Here is a 13,415-nt window from a genome sequence, read left to right as displayed (position 1 = left end):
AATATAGGCTGGTAATCATGGAATGCAAACTTTGACTTAGTACAGTATACTGTATACGCCACAGTCAACCAGTGACCCCGAAATTTTGTCTGTGTTCCATTCCTATTCTACAGACCCACATATCCACCCAGCCTGACCCTTTCAGTCCCCAAACCTATTACCTTGGACATGAGCTATGTCTATCTGTTACAATGTACTGTTTAATCCATGTAATGTACATGTGTTATATGCACATTGTTTTATGTCTGCATCGTTACATTTGCACATAAAAAGAAGTTGAATGTGGTGTACACTGGCTGTAATTGCAGTTCACGCATTAAACTGGGCATGCTCTACTTAGACCTGCCTGTGCTTGGTTTGTCTATGCTGAGTTGTGCGACAGTGTCCTCTCTTGACCACAGACAAATTACTATTGGCGTATCAGCATACAGGGGGTAGAACAAAATCATGAAAACAACACAACAGGAAGATCTTACTAAAGTTTCTAGATTTTACTAAATAAAACAAGTAATATGTATATAAAACAACTGTACTTTTGAAGCAGACTGATTCTGTAACTGTAGGCTGTCCCTCCTTTTTCAGTCCCGGTGTACTGCAGGTGACCAGTCCCTCATCAGAGGCCATGTCAAAGTGAGTGTATGCAGGATTGCACCAAAGCATGTCTGGTCTCTGAACTAATCAACAAACAGGGGTGGGTAAAGTAGCCTAAATGTCTTAGGTAAAATTACTGTTATTTAATTAAAAAAATGATAGTAAATAAATGGAGACACACAAAGATAGCAAGCAGCATGGTGGCGTGGCTTAAAAAATGAATTCTGAACAGCAGCATAGTTTCTGAGGTCCAGGGTTTGAACCTCATTTTAGTTAGAAAAAGTCTAGCCACTGGGAAGTGCACTTGTCAGAGCACCCTTGGTGCTGGTCCCAAGCCCATGTAACAGTAGAAGGATTGCACCAGGAAGGGCATCTGGTGTAAAAATTGTGCAAGACCAGATCTTTTTATTTTCCCATACCACGCACTGATTTCTGCGTTCCTCCACTTCTATACAGGCACCACGGGCTACTAACAAGGGTTCTTACACATTGCAAACCCCACCCCCTTTTTAGTCCGGTCTTTTCCCACTCAGCCATCTCGTGGACAGTTTTACCTGCTGCAGACACTGCCAATCGTGTCTGCTAGGGGGTGCCGAGCTGACCAGTACCATAGCTGAGATTCATACTCAGAGAGTTCAAAATCCTAGCACTGGTGTGTTAGCAGTATATCCCACTGCGCCACCTGGGCATCTTATCAATCAGGTTCAGGTAGCTGCAAGTTTTTACAACAACTAGACATGAGCTTCACCTGATACAACTGATAAATAGCTACAAAAATCCCAAATAACTAATTCAATAAGTGTAATGAAGTGTAGCCTATGCTTGGTGGTATAAAACCTGAGCCACATCAGCTTTGTGGCTAAAAGTGAGTATTATTGCTAAATTTTGTCTGTCACCTTACCCTATTACCAACACACACCCAAACACATACTGTTAGTATTTATGTTTCTAACACCCATATTAAATAGTGCTCCATTGGATCGGCTGCAAGAATGAATTTCATAAGCTGGTTATTAGGAATTTGACCAATCAGTAGAAAAAAATGTCTGTAATCAAGTAAGTAATCAAATCAATCAGTGATCAATCAGTTGTGATCTTAGAAATAGCAAATTTATTTCCCCACTCAAATAAAATTATTGGACTATTCTCATGACCCTCTTAGGCTCCCAGTCCCTAGGTTAAGAACTCCTGAATAAATCTGAATGCATTTTGTTTTTTATTTCTTTTGTTTCCATGTAAAATAAACCTTATATTAAAAAAAAATTTAAAAAACATTGTAATTGTTGGTAGTGACGGAATGTTTTGTGTGGACATTCTCAGACAATCCAACAAGACCCTTCCCCTATATCAGCAGAGACTGTAAGTTGGCAGTGAATCTTTAAACAAGCATGAATAAATACTAGCACAATTCAATCCTCCGAAGCTTGTTCTCCTTCATTCAACTGCCTTTTTTATTTTTAAAACATGTTCTGTGTGTTCGCATGTAGGTCGCAAGTGTGTGTTGTTTGTCAATCACTCTTCATTCCTGCTTTTTCTGTCTTGCAAGCATTTTTAATATATGATGGATTGTGTAAAGAATATCAAACACTTTACAAACCTCACACTGTTAATTGTTCATACTTTTAATATTCTATAACATTCTAATATTTTCTACCTTTTGAAAATGTTTTATTGTTTACACTGTAATTACTGCTCTGAAAATGTTATTAAAGAGAATGTTTTCCCCCAGTCTCCAAGGACCCTGTCTCCCACCCCATCAGCTGAGGTAAGAACCTGCTAAGTAGTCTGATCTTGTAGTCATGTAGTCTGATCTTAATTCAGGTCATAATAATAGACAAACACATTTTTCTTGATGCATGCTCAATAATCCAGGTATACAAATCCACAAAGTTGAATCAGTTCATCTGGACACAAGTTTGGTGTGGAGATACTGTACGTTACGTCACTCATCCAAGTGACTTCTTCAGTCTGAGCTGGTGGTGAATACCCCAACCTTATATGCAGCCGATTTGCATAACGACCAAAACCGGCCCATTGCATAACAATGGAATCGAGGATCAGGTCCATATGCAAAACAAAATGACCATTAATTACAATGGCCATATGTGCCTTTCACACATGATTGCGGTATAGCTGCAATTATGGTGTTGTAAGATGGTGAGAGATGTACTTTCAGGTGTACTTTCTTCTATGTCAAGGATCTGCACATCCTCATTAGCTTTCTTAGAAAGTGCATAAAAAGAGCAATGGTTTGTGTACTATTAGTGTTGGCATGTGTTTTTCTGTTATTATGAGTTTTATAATATATTAGAAAGTAATTAATACACACATTTAAACAATAATATTGCAATTGTATGTAAAGTAATAGGGTTTTTGTATGGATTGTGTGCCAGGGCTGCTATGACATTAGAGATCGCATCATGCAAAGATCCACCAGCCAGGGCTCCATTGGCTCCCCATTGTACAGCCGCCATAACTACATACCCACTTTGTCCAAGATGCCACAACACTTCCACAGACCAGGTGAGCGTGAAACACATCCTCCTTTCACTCCCTTTAGAACTGCAGGGTTGAACATTTTGGCAAATGGATGCATAGGAGTGTGTGTGTGTGTGTGGCCATCTTCTTGGATCTATGGCATTGCTATAGGCTACCCATCTTCTTCATGGCCTTGCCCTTTCTTGCGTTTCCTCTTACTTTCCCTGCTTTGCTCATGTTTCTTTTCCTTGCTTCCTTTTCTCCTGTCTGTCCTGCTACACCCTTTTCTTCCTTCTCCTTTTCTTCTGAGCACCTGGCAGGAATGCTGAAGCTCTGCTCTTCTTTGCGCTCTAGCAACTGTGACAACCGCCCCACTTCCCCTTTCCGACATCACTTTCTCCCCCATAACAAAGGTAAGAACCCCCACCTCTTCCCTGACTGGACTGACTGCTCTAGTTTAGGAATGATATGAATTGGGATTTCTTCATAGTTTGTTGGTGTCCCTTGTATATGGAGCCGAGTCAAAAAATTCTGAACTTGTTAGACGGGCATGGCATGGGGGCCTTCTGTATGGTTAGGCTGAAAGCTGCATTTAGTTACCATTAAGCGCAGCTGACTACTATATAAATACCTTTGTATAATGCGTATTTGCCTTTGTCCTCTCTACAGATTCATTCTGCATAGGTATGTCTTGGCTTTGTGGCTGGTCTCTTTGCGTGAAACGTGCTTTTGTCTGTGGCATATGTGGGGCATGTCCCTTCTGTGACTGTGGCTTCTCTATATCGTGTCTCTGGTCTTATGCAGCATTAGATGGTGCATTTGTGGCATGTTCGTTCTCTATTTATTGTCTGTTTCACTTTCACTATAGTGCACGCTGGCTCAAGTTTTGTCCTGCCATCCACCTGTATCACAATGGTGAATACTGCAGGGGTTTAAACCTTTAAACCTGCAGGCCATTCAACTTTTAATCCTGGGCCATATTCAGAGTTAGTGACTGAAGTCAACAATTTACATAATTTCTGAAATTGGAACACATAATACTTAACCTTGATTAATACTTACTTCTGTTGAGAGCTCTATAATTCCAATAATTGCCATTTAAGAAAATCAGCACTTTAAATCTTGATTAAAATTTGCTGATCACAAAGAAAAAAAAACTAAGCAATTAATATTAGTATCAAGCATGATCTAATAAATAGCAGACCTGCTTTTTGGTGGTTTTTGAATGGCATCTGACTATCTAGACTGATTTCATGTCAGCATAAGGTAACAGTTTGGGTTTTTTGTCCAACCTTGGCGGAAGACCACTGTTCCAAGTGATCATAATCACAACTGAGGAATTAGAACCTAGGCTACAAGATTAAATGACATTGTAGACTTTTCTAAATCACCAAATACTATAAATGGTTGTATAATCCCAGTATATTAAAAACACTATAAGCATCTGAAAAAAAACTGAAATTGTTGCAGAAAAGAAAAACATTTCAGTAAAGTTTTAAATTATTTCAAACTGGTTTCGTTTACACAGAGGGTCAGTATGTGCCCAAGTGTTTTCTGGGCAGCTTATTCAGATAAGGAACTATTAAGTTTTGGAAAATTTTCTTGCACTTTACCTGCTCTTTGAATATGGCTTGTCTGAATGTTATCCCGCTGAATACAAGGACATTTTGCAGATACAGCAGCAATTTAATGCCTGATGTTGCATGCTGTGTCTCTGTACTGGTGCCCTCGTTATGTTTCTCAACTCTGTCCTCTCATGCAGAGTGGACACACTTTGAGGTTTCATCTTCCACACTCACCCTCTTTGTTGAAACCCTCCTCTGTTTGTCCATCACACAAGCAGGAATATATTTTAGCATTGCTTACTTTTACCCCCTCCTTCCTGTTTTCTTTTTTCTGCTACTTTTCTGCTTCTCATTTGGAGGCACTGCGCCATCGAGTGGCCGAAGTTCCCCAATGTCCTCTCGGTCGGCCACCCCGACCCTCTCTTTGACCCCTAAACATTTTCACGTCCCAGGTAGGAGCAAATGTCTCCGAAAGTATGTGTATGTTTGTATGTGTCTGTTTGAGTGTGTTCTCCCAGCTCAGTAGTTCATGTTTAATCTGTATTATTGTTGTGTATTCTTGTACAATGTATGTCATTGTGTAATATCTTACATTCTGGTTACATTTTATTTAAACATATTACATAGAAAATACCCAGCATGAAACAGGTTGTTCAGAAATGAGTTAATCTACCTGTTCCCAGTTTATTTCTATAGAACCAGTACTATTACAGACTGGCATTCATTTGATTACAATCAAAGTAAGCCTTATTTTCTATCTGTTTGTACTTATTGCAGTCAGAATTGTTGTTACAATGGCAAATGGGGGCGGCACAGTGGCTCAGTGAGTAGCACTGTCGCCTCACAGCAAGAAGGTCCTGGGTTTGATCCCCAAGTGGAGCAGTCTGGGTCCTTTCTGTGTGGAGTTTGCATGTTCCCCCAGTGTCTGTGTGGGTTTCCTCAGAGAGCTCCGGTTTCCTCCCACAGTCCAAAGATATGCAAGTGAGGTGAATTGGAGATTCTAAATTGTCCATGACTGTGTTTGACGTTGAACTTGTGAACTGATGAATCTTGTGTAAGGAGTAATTACAGTTTCTGTCATGAACTGTAACTGAAGTGTGTAAAACATGACGTTAAATCCTAATAAATAAATAAACAATGGCAAATTTTTACTAAGTATTAAGTAACTGCATATGCAAGAGTTAAATACACAGATAATCAAGGGAAACAAGACCAGTGAACATGAAAACTCCAATGCCAAAAAAAAGAAACAGTGCTATTAGGATAGACTTGGCTTGCTGACTATTGAATAGGTTTGCTTAGATTAGCCAGAGACAACAAATGACAGTGAAAATATGCTGGGTCAAAGATATACACACAGTGATCTGGATTATCAACTTGGTAGCACTTAGTGTAGTAGTTTAAAATATGGCACTTGTGACACGGCCCCTAAACTACGGCTGGTGACTTTACTGTGCCAATAAATGTAAATAGCCTGTTTTTAACAGACATCCAAATAGGAAAGTCATGCAAGTCCTATACACATTTTAGAACAAATAGTTCTTCCATGAATTAGAAGCTGCTAAATCTACAAAGAAATCTGAAAGGCACCTTAGGAGATATAAAGCGTCTTCTTCAACAAACCAGTGCCTTAAAGCTTTAATGTTATTAGTAATCACTATGCAGAGTTTTATGGGCACATAAAACAATGATTAAATTATGTATTCTGACAATGACCAGAAGTATGTTTGGAGAAGAAAAGGTGAGCCATTCAAACTCAACAGCACTGTGAAATTATTCATTGCTGCACGTGCATGGATGAACAAAGGAGGAAATTCTGCACCACTGTTTTATATTGTTAGCCAGGAGAGTGAATCTTAGACGAAACTGTGCATTCCAATAGGACAATCTAATCCAACCATTATTTTTACAAAAACAGTAGCAGGAATAATTACAACTACAAAACTGCCATGACATTTAGTTTTCAGGCTTAATTTTACATTATCAAGTCATTCACTTATTTGCATTTGTGCTGATGTATACTTATTCTTTTCTCATTCCAGATCAAGGCATAAACATGTACAGAAAGCCACCCATCTACAAGCAGCATGGTATGGATGTCTTTTTTATTTGACTGACTTATTTTCCCGACTTTTCACATGCAATTATCCTACTAAAAATTCAAACATATTGCATAAAAGATACCCAGCAGAACGAGACAGGTTGTTCAGTCAGGAGTAAATCTACCTGTTTCCAGTTCATATCTATGGAAACAATACTAAAACATACTGGCATTTATTTGATTAAAGTCAAAATAAGCACCCTGTCTCTATTTATGTACTCACTATGACTTAGCTTTAAGCAACTGCATATGCAAGGGTTAAATGCACAGATAATCAAGGGAAACAAGGCCATTGATGAGATACATAAGAACTACAATGCCAAAAAATAAATGTACTTGTTTAGATTAGCCAATGAAAACAATAAACTACAGATGAGATTAAAAATTATAACATTAAGTCATAACAATACAATATATGTAGGTAATTTAGAACAGTGGAAGCTTAGCGGTTAAGGTGCTGGACTAGTAAATGGTAGGTTGCTAGTTCTAGCCACACCATTAAGCAAGGTCTTTAGCCCTCATTTGTTTGCATTGTATTTGGTCATAGTTGTCATTTAAATGCTGTAAATGCAACTTTCACCTAGCACTGGATTTACAACATGAGATGGTATTTAAGCGGTACCTAGTGGGTAGAGCTTTGGGCCATCAATTAAATGGTTGAGAGTTCGAATCCTGGCTCTGCCATGCTGCCATTGTTGGGAATTTGAGCAAGGCCCTTAACCATCTCTGCTCCAGGGGCGCTGTACAATGGCTGACCTTGCGCTCTGACCCCAGCTTCCAAATGGGCTGGGATATGCGGAAAAAGAATTTCATTGTACTGTACACGGTACATGTATATACGATAGATAAAGGCATTTTATTCTATTAATTATGCTTTAGGCTTCATATTTAATCTAATAATATGTTCATTAAGAAGAATCAATATGTTAATCAAGTATGCAGTGAGCAATTTAATGTATAGTATAATTGTAAAAGTTACAGTAATAATGATGCTTGCCTGATTTAAATTGTGATTTTTAAGTTGATTGTATAATGTGTGTACTGTATGTGCGTTCTCTGACACGTGTGTTCATGTTTATGTTGACACCATTTCCACCTTTAATATTGGGTTGTGGCGTATGTGGCTGCATATTCCTTGTTCTCATGTAAGTACTGTTTGAAACGATCAACTCCGCTCTGGTGTGATTCTCTCAAATTCTCACTTCTTTCCTTACTGACAACTTCCTCGGACCTAAAAGCTTAAAAACTCTTACGCTTCTGGTTATGCCTCTTTTACATTTCTGACTGTACCACTTACAATACTTGGCAATACTGTAAAATTGCATGAAGTTTTGCCTGCAGAATCTTCTAAAATCAACTAATAAAGCTTAAGTGCCTTGCATTCTGCTTTCAAAATAGCATAAAAGCTACAAATACAGCACATTGCTGAATACAGTTTTCTATATTTTGTATGATTTACAGTGCTGGCCAAATATATCAAAGCTTTATGTCCACTTTCCAGCGATGATCTTTAAAGATCCAATTGTGAGATTACTTCTATACATAAATATAAATGTAAACATTAAAATTAAAGTCTAAAAGTTTAGATTTTTGCTGGTGGCATTGGCTGTAAAGTACAACAGAATTACTGTAGCTATATAGCTTTTCCTCATGAAGCTGTATTGTTTTATAGTTCCTAATGGAGCTGTACTGTTCTGAAGTGCCTAATGGAGCTGTACTGTTCTGAAGTGCCTAATGGAGCTGTACTGTTCTATAGTTTCTAATGGAGCTGTACTGATCTGAAGTGCCTAATGGAGCTGTACTGATCTGAAGTGCCTAATGGAGCTGTACTGTTCTATAGTTTCTAATGGAGCTGTACTGATCTGAAGTGCCTAATGGAGCTGTACTGTTCTATAGTTTCTAATGGAGCTGTACTGATCTGAAGTGCCTAATGGAGCTGTACTGATCTGAAGTGCCTAATGGAGCTGTACTGATCTATAGTTCCTAATGGAGCTGTACTGTTCTATAGTTCCTAATGGAGCTGTACTGTTCTATAGTTCCTTATGGAGCTGTACTGTTCCATAGTTCCTAATGGAGCTGTACTGTTCTGTAGTTCCTAATGGAGCTCTACTGATCTATAGTTCCTAATGGAGCTCTACTGATCTATAGTTCCTAATGGAGCTGTACTGATCTATAGTTCCTAATGGAGCTGTACTGTTCCATAGTTTCTAATGGAGCTGTACTGTTTAATGGGTCCTAATGGAGCTGTACTGTTCTATAGTTCCTTATGGAGCTGTACTGTTCTATAGTTCCTAATGGAGCTGTACTGTTCCATAGTTTCTAATGGAGCTGTACTGTTTAATGGGTCCTAATGGAGCTGTACTGTTCTATAGTTCCTTATGGAGCTGTACTGTTCTATAGTTCCTTATGGAGCTGTACTGTTCTATAGTTCCTTATGGAGCTGTGCTGTTCTATAGCTCCAAATGGAGCTATACTGGTTATAGTTTCTAATGGAGCTGTACTGTTCTATAGGTCCTAATGGAGCTGTACTGTTCTGTAGTTCCTAATGGAGCTCTACTGATCTATAGTTTCTAATGGAGCTGTACTGTTCCATAGTTCCTAATGGAGCTGTACTGTTCTGTAGTTCCTTATGGAGCTGTACTGATCTATAGTTCCTAATGGAGCTCTACTGATCTATAGTTCCTAATGGAGCTCTACTGATCTATAGTTCCTAATGGAGCTGTACTGTTCCATAGTTTCTAATGGAGCTGTACTGTTTAATGGGTCCTAATGGAGCTGTACTGTTCTATAGTTCCTTATAAAGCTGCACTGTTCTATAGTTCCTAATGGAGCTGTACTGTTCCATAGTTCCTAATGGAGCTGTACTGTTTAATGGGTCCTAATGGAGCTGTACTGTTCTATAGTTCCTTATGGAGCTGTACTGTTCTATAGTTCCTTATGGAGCTGTACTGTTCTATAGTTCCTTATGGAGCTGTGCTGTTCTATAGTTCCAAATGGAGCTATACTGGTTATAGTTTCTAATGGAGCTGTACTGTTCTATAGGTCCTAATGGAGCTGTACTGTTCTATAGTTCCTAATGGAGCTGTACTGTTCTGTAGTTCTTAATGGAGCTGTACTGTTCTGTAGTTCCTTATGGAGCTGTACTGTTCTATAGTTCCTTATGGAGCTGTACTGTTCTGTAGTTCCTAATGGAGCTGTACTCGGTTTGCTTGTAAATTCATCCATTTCAAATTCTTGCAGGTAATATTCTGAACAGATCGTCTAGGAATCACTATGACCTTTTTTTACTTGTGAACAAAGTCGAAAGCTCTGAATTTGACTTTGTGTCAAAAAAATCAGTAACTGTAATTTTATACTTTGATTACATTGGCCAGCACTGTATCTGCCTCCAGCCTTTGTCAAATAGTCACCAAAATACCTAAAATACTAATTCAGATTCAGCTGCCATGGCAGCCCAAAGCAAGTCTGCTGAGGACATCATCAAATCTTCCAAGTTCCCTGCCGCTCAAGCGCCCCCGCCAAATGAAACACCAAAGATTGAGACTGACTTCTGGCCCTGCCCTCCCTCCCACGCTGCCGTAGGTAGGCTACTATCACTGGCTCATCTTGGTAGACCAGTTCACTCAGAAGCCAGTGAATGCAATAACGATGACAAAATGATGTTGATTGCTGTATTTTTGTGTTCATGAGCTTAAAGTATAAAAGAGTTTAACAGCAATAGCTTATGACTAGTAGTCAGTGTAGGAAATAAACACAGTTAATGTTAACAAATACCAACAGCCACATCCACACTCAAATTTTTTAATTTTTTACCATCATTTTTGTTATTTTATACATTTTGAATCATTATTGTGACAACAATGGTTAATATTAAGTATAATATTGTTCTATTTATTTGTTTAATTCATTTTTTACCAAATATAAAACAGGCTCAGATATAAGAAGTCGTTCGCAAGATGAAAACGAAGAGGAGCAAGTAAAACGCAGACAACTTCAAGAACAGCATCTCAGCAAGGTAACAATCACAGAAAACACTCGAGACTGGGACTATCATTATAAATTAGACAGAGAGCAGACTGGTCAGTCATAATAGAATAAATAATCTTTTTGCACTCTTGTAGATCCAGTCAGGTTTAGGAAAACTCATTTTAAAGGAGGAGATGGAGAAGGATCTGAATAAAGAGAGATACGTTCGCACTGTGGCAGCTCAGCGGTACGACCCTCAGCACTCCAACTGCACTGCAGGTACTTACACAAACTCTCATGATCAGATTTGATCATTACTTCTATGCATTTGATTAGATATAAAAAAGTGATATGAATCAGTGTTTATAAACTATGAAACTAAACAGAAATACAGAACTAATTAAACATTATCTGTGTATTTTCTGGTAGCCAATGGTTTAGAAAATATGTACTTTGTGGCCTAACCACAGCTAATAGATGTATAAAAACAACTAAAGAGGTGTATTTCCTATAGAAAATGTGAGTCAAAAGTGACCCAACTGAGTTTTTATTTTCTATATCTTTGCAATAAATTAATTTCGTCATTCAAGCTTCCATGAATTTTTCAATTAACTTGTTTTTGATCATCACAAATCCTTATTTCAGTTTTATATTTTTTACTTTTTTAATAAAAATCATTTTTGTATCACTACCCTCCTAATGCACAACATGGGTCAAAAATGACGCTTATGTATTTACTATGGAATTTGACAGGAACTACTGACATTTGTAAGTGTTTGTAGTCAAAAACATATTTACTGATCTTTTGAAAGACAACCAAAAATTAGGCTCCTGAATCTTGAATATGTCCAATACTATTTGCTTGCTAGCTGTTTACATATTCTAGTATAGATAGCTTTTATTAGCTAAGACAGCAAATACATGAAAAACTGACAAATGTGTATCTGAAAATATTCTTGAATGGATGAATATGGGTCATTTTTGACCCGTGTTGTGCATTAGAAGGGTTTTGCTTAGCTTGTGCATCAAAGGGTTAATCAGTGGGATTCAAGGTTTGAATCCCCAGCGATGCTACCAGCCGGCCACGCGATGGATTTGCGTCCTATTTGTGGCATGTTAATGCATTGCGCTTAGTGAATCCAGACCCACTGTGACCCTGACCATGATAAAACGATGGTAGAAAATTAAATGAAATTGAAATGAGAGTAAATGTAAAACATGATAAGAATGAGACAGTAAAAATAACTTGCTTTATGTGAGCTAATTTGACATGCTTAAATATATGACTGCTTTTTAATTTGTTATAGATCCCCTTAATCCACTTTTAGGATTTTTATACATATTTATTGATAAATTAGAACTTGCATATTTAAATTCTATTGTATTATATGCTTGTTAACTGATCGATAATTTCTCTGCAGATCCCAACTCCCCAACAACCAAAACCTCCTCTCTGCCAGGATACGGACGAAACGGCCTTCATCGGGTAAGTGAGCCATACAAGCCCAAGAACAGACCGAAAATGTTTACACACCATTAATCATCTGTCTTCGGTCTGTTTCTAACCACAGTCCACAGACTTCTCTCAGTATAACAGTTACGGGGACGTCTGTGGAGGACAGAGAGGTATTTAGCCTATTGTCTACATTGTATTCCAGTGAACTTGAAATAAGTAAAACTTATGGTCATACTAATTTTAATTTTATTCTTTTTTATCGTGCAGATTTCAAGGTACGTCAGTTATAGACACCAGACTGATCAGCTGCTCTGAGCATGTGCATCAGCCATCATGCACATGGAACACATAAGAATAAAATCATGCTATTTGTGCCTGAAATGCTCCTCACCCCCTCACATGCTTGTGGCTGAACTAAAAAGAGCTTAAGCAAGATAAAGGGCATAGACAGATAGGTCTTAACATTACATACATCCTGAGAAATATGTATATACTTATAGTTTTACTATTGAGTTCTGATTTACTAGACAAAACAGTACAGATTTGATTCTGCTGTCATATAGAATGTGCAGGTTATTAGAGACCATTTTGTGGGTAAAGAATAATTGTGCAAGTGAGAACAGACATGCAAAAACTAGGTTTTAAGGGAAAGAGACAATTCTTATGTTAATAATAAGGATCTTTAAAATAGTGAGCTGTATGAAGGTGGGATATTAAAACAGCATTTATTTAAATCAATTCTCTTTTAATGTGATTACATGTTGGAAAACGTGTTAAATAGTAATACAAATCTTACAACCAGTCAGTGTGCCGGCAGCACTAAACATGCATTATTCTTTTTTGTTTGGCAGAATTGTCCAAAAGTAATTCACAATATAATTTGTAATAAAATAAGTGGTATCCCAAATTAATATAAAATGTAATGGGCTTAAGAAGAATGAATACTACTTCGGAATGCAGGCACAAGGCTGGACATGTCTGTGACATTTTTAAAATGGTCAGTTCCTGACATTCAACCTAACTATTCAACCTGAATGATTTGTCAATTGGTGTCTCATACTCAAGAAAGTAAGAATGTAACGTGGTATGTGCCGTTAAGAACTGAGTTCCAGGGGTTCGAATCCCAGGCTTGGCTCACATATACAGAAGGCACATGGCATTATGTGAACGTAGCCATTAGGAGGACACATATGCACTTATAGTGCCAGTCCTAAGCCTGGATAAATGACAGGGTTGAGTCAGGAATTAAATCTGGCAT

General features: G+C 38.0%; 1 protein-coding gene across 1 annotated transcript in view; it reads left to right on the top strand.

Moving 5' to 3' along the window:
- Window positions 1-13,415, top strand: part of ablim1b (actin binding LIM protein 1b) — an 83,246-nt gene that overhangs the window by 63,397 nt on the left and 6,434 nt on the right. The window contains exons 11-23 of the mRNA XM_063003953.1: window positions 583-630; window positions 1,912-1,950; window positions 2,321-2,356; window positions 2,985-3,114; window positions 3,390-3,482; window positions 3,739-3,753; window positions 4,994-5,086; window positions 6,677-6,724; window positions 10,665-10,750; window positions 10,857-10,980; window positions 12,123-12,187; window positions 12,273-12,327; window positions 12,425-12,444. Of these exons, the coding sequence (XP_062860023.1) occupies window positions 583-630; window positions 1,912-1,950; window positions 2,321-2,356; window positions 2,985-3,114; window positions 3,390-3,482; window positions 3,739-3,753; window positions 4,994-5,086; window positions 6,677-6,724; window positions 10,665-10,750; window positions 10,857-10,980; window positions 12,123-12,187; window positions 12,273-12,327; window positions 12,425-12,444 (852 nt within the window). The remainder of the gene's footprint in view (window positions 1-582; window positions 631-1,911; window positions 1,951-2,320; window positions 2,357-2,984; window positions 3,115-3,389; window positions 3,483-3,738; window positions 3,754-4,993; window positions 5,087-6,676; window positions 6,725-10,664; window positions 10,751-10,856; window positions 10,981-12,122; window positions 12,188-12,272; window positions 12,328-12,424; window positions 12,445-13,415) is intronic.

Source organism: Trichomycterus rosablanca, chromosome 10 (genome assembly GCF_030014385.1).
Source record: "Trichomycterus rosablanca isolate fTriRos1 chromosome 10, fTriRos1.hap1, whole genome shotgun sequence".
NCBI lineage: Eukaryota > Metazoa > Chordata > Actinopteri > Siluriformes > Trichomycteridae > Trichomycterus > Trichomycterus rosablanca.
This window is presented reverse-complemented; position numbering and strand designations above follow the sequence as displayed.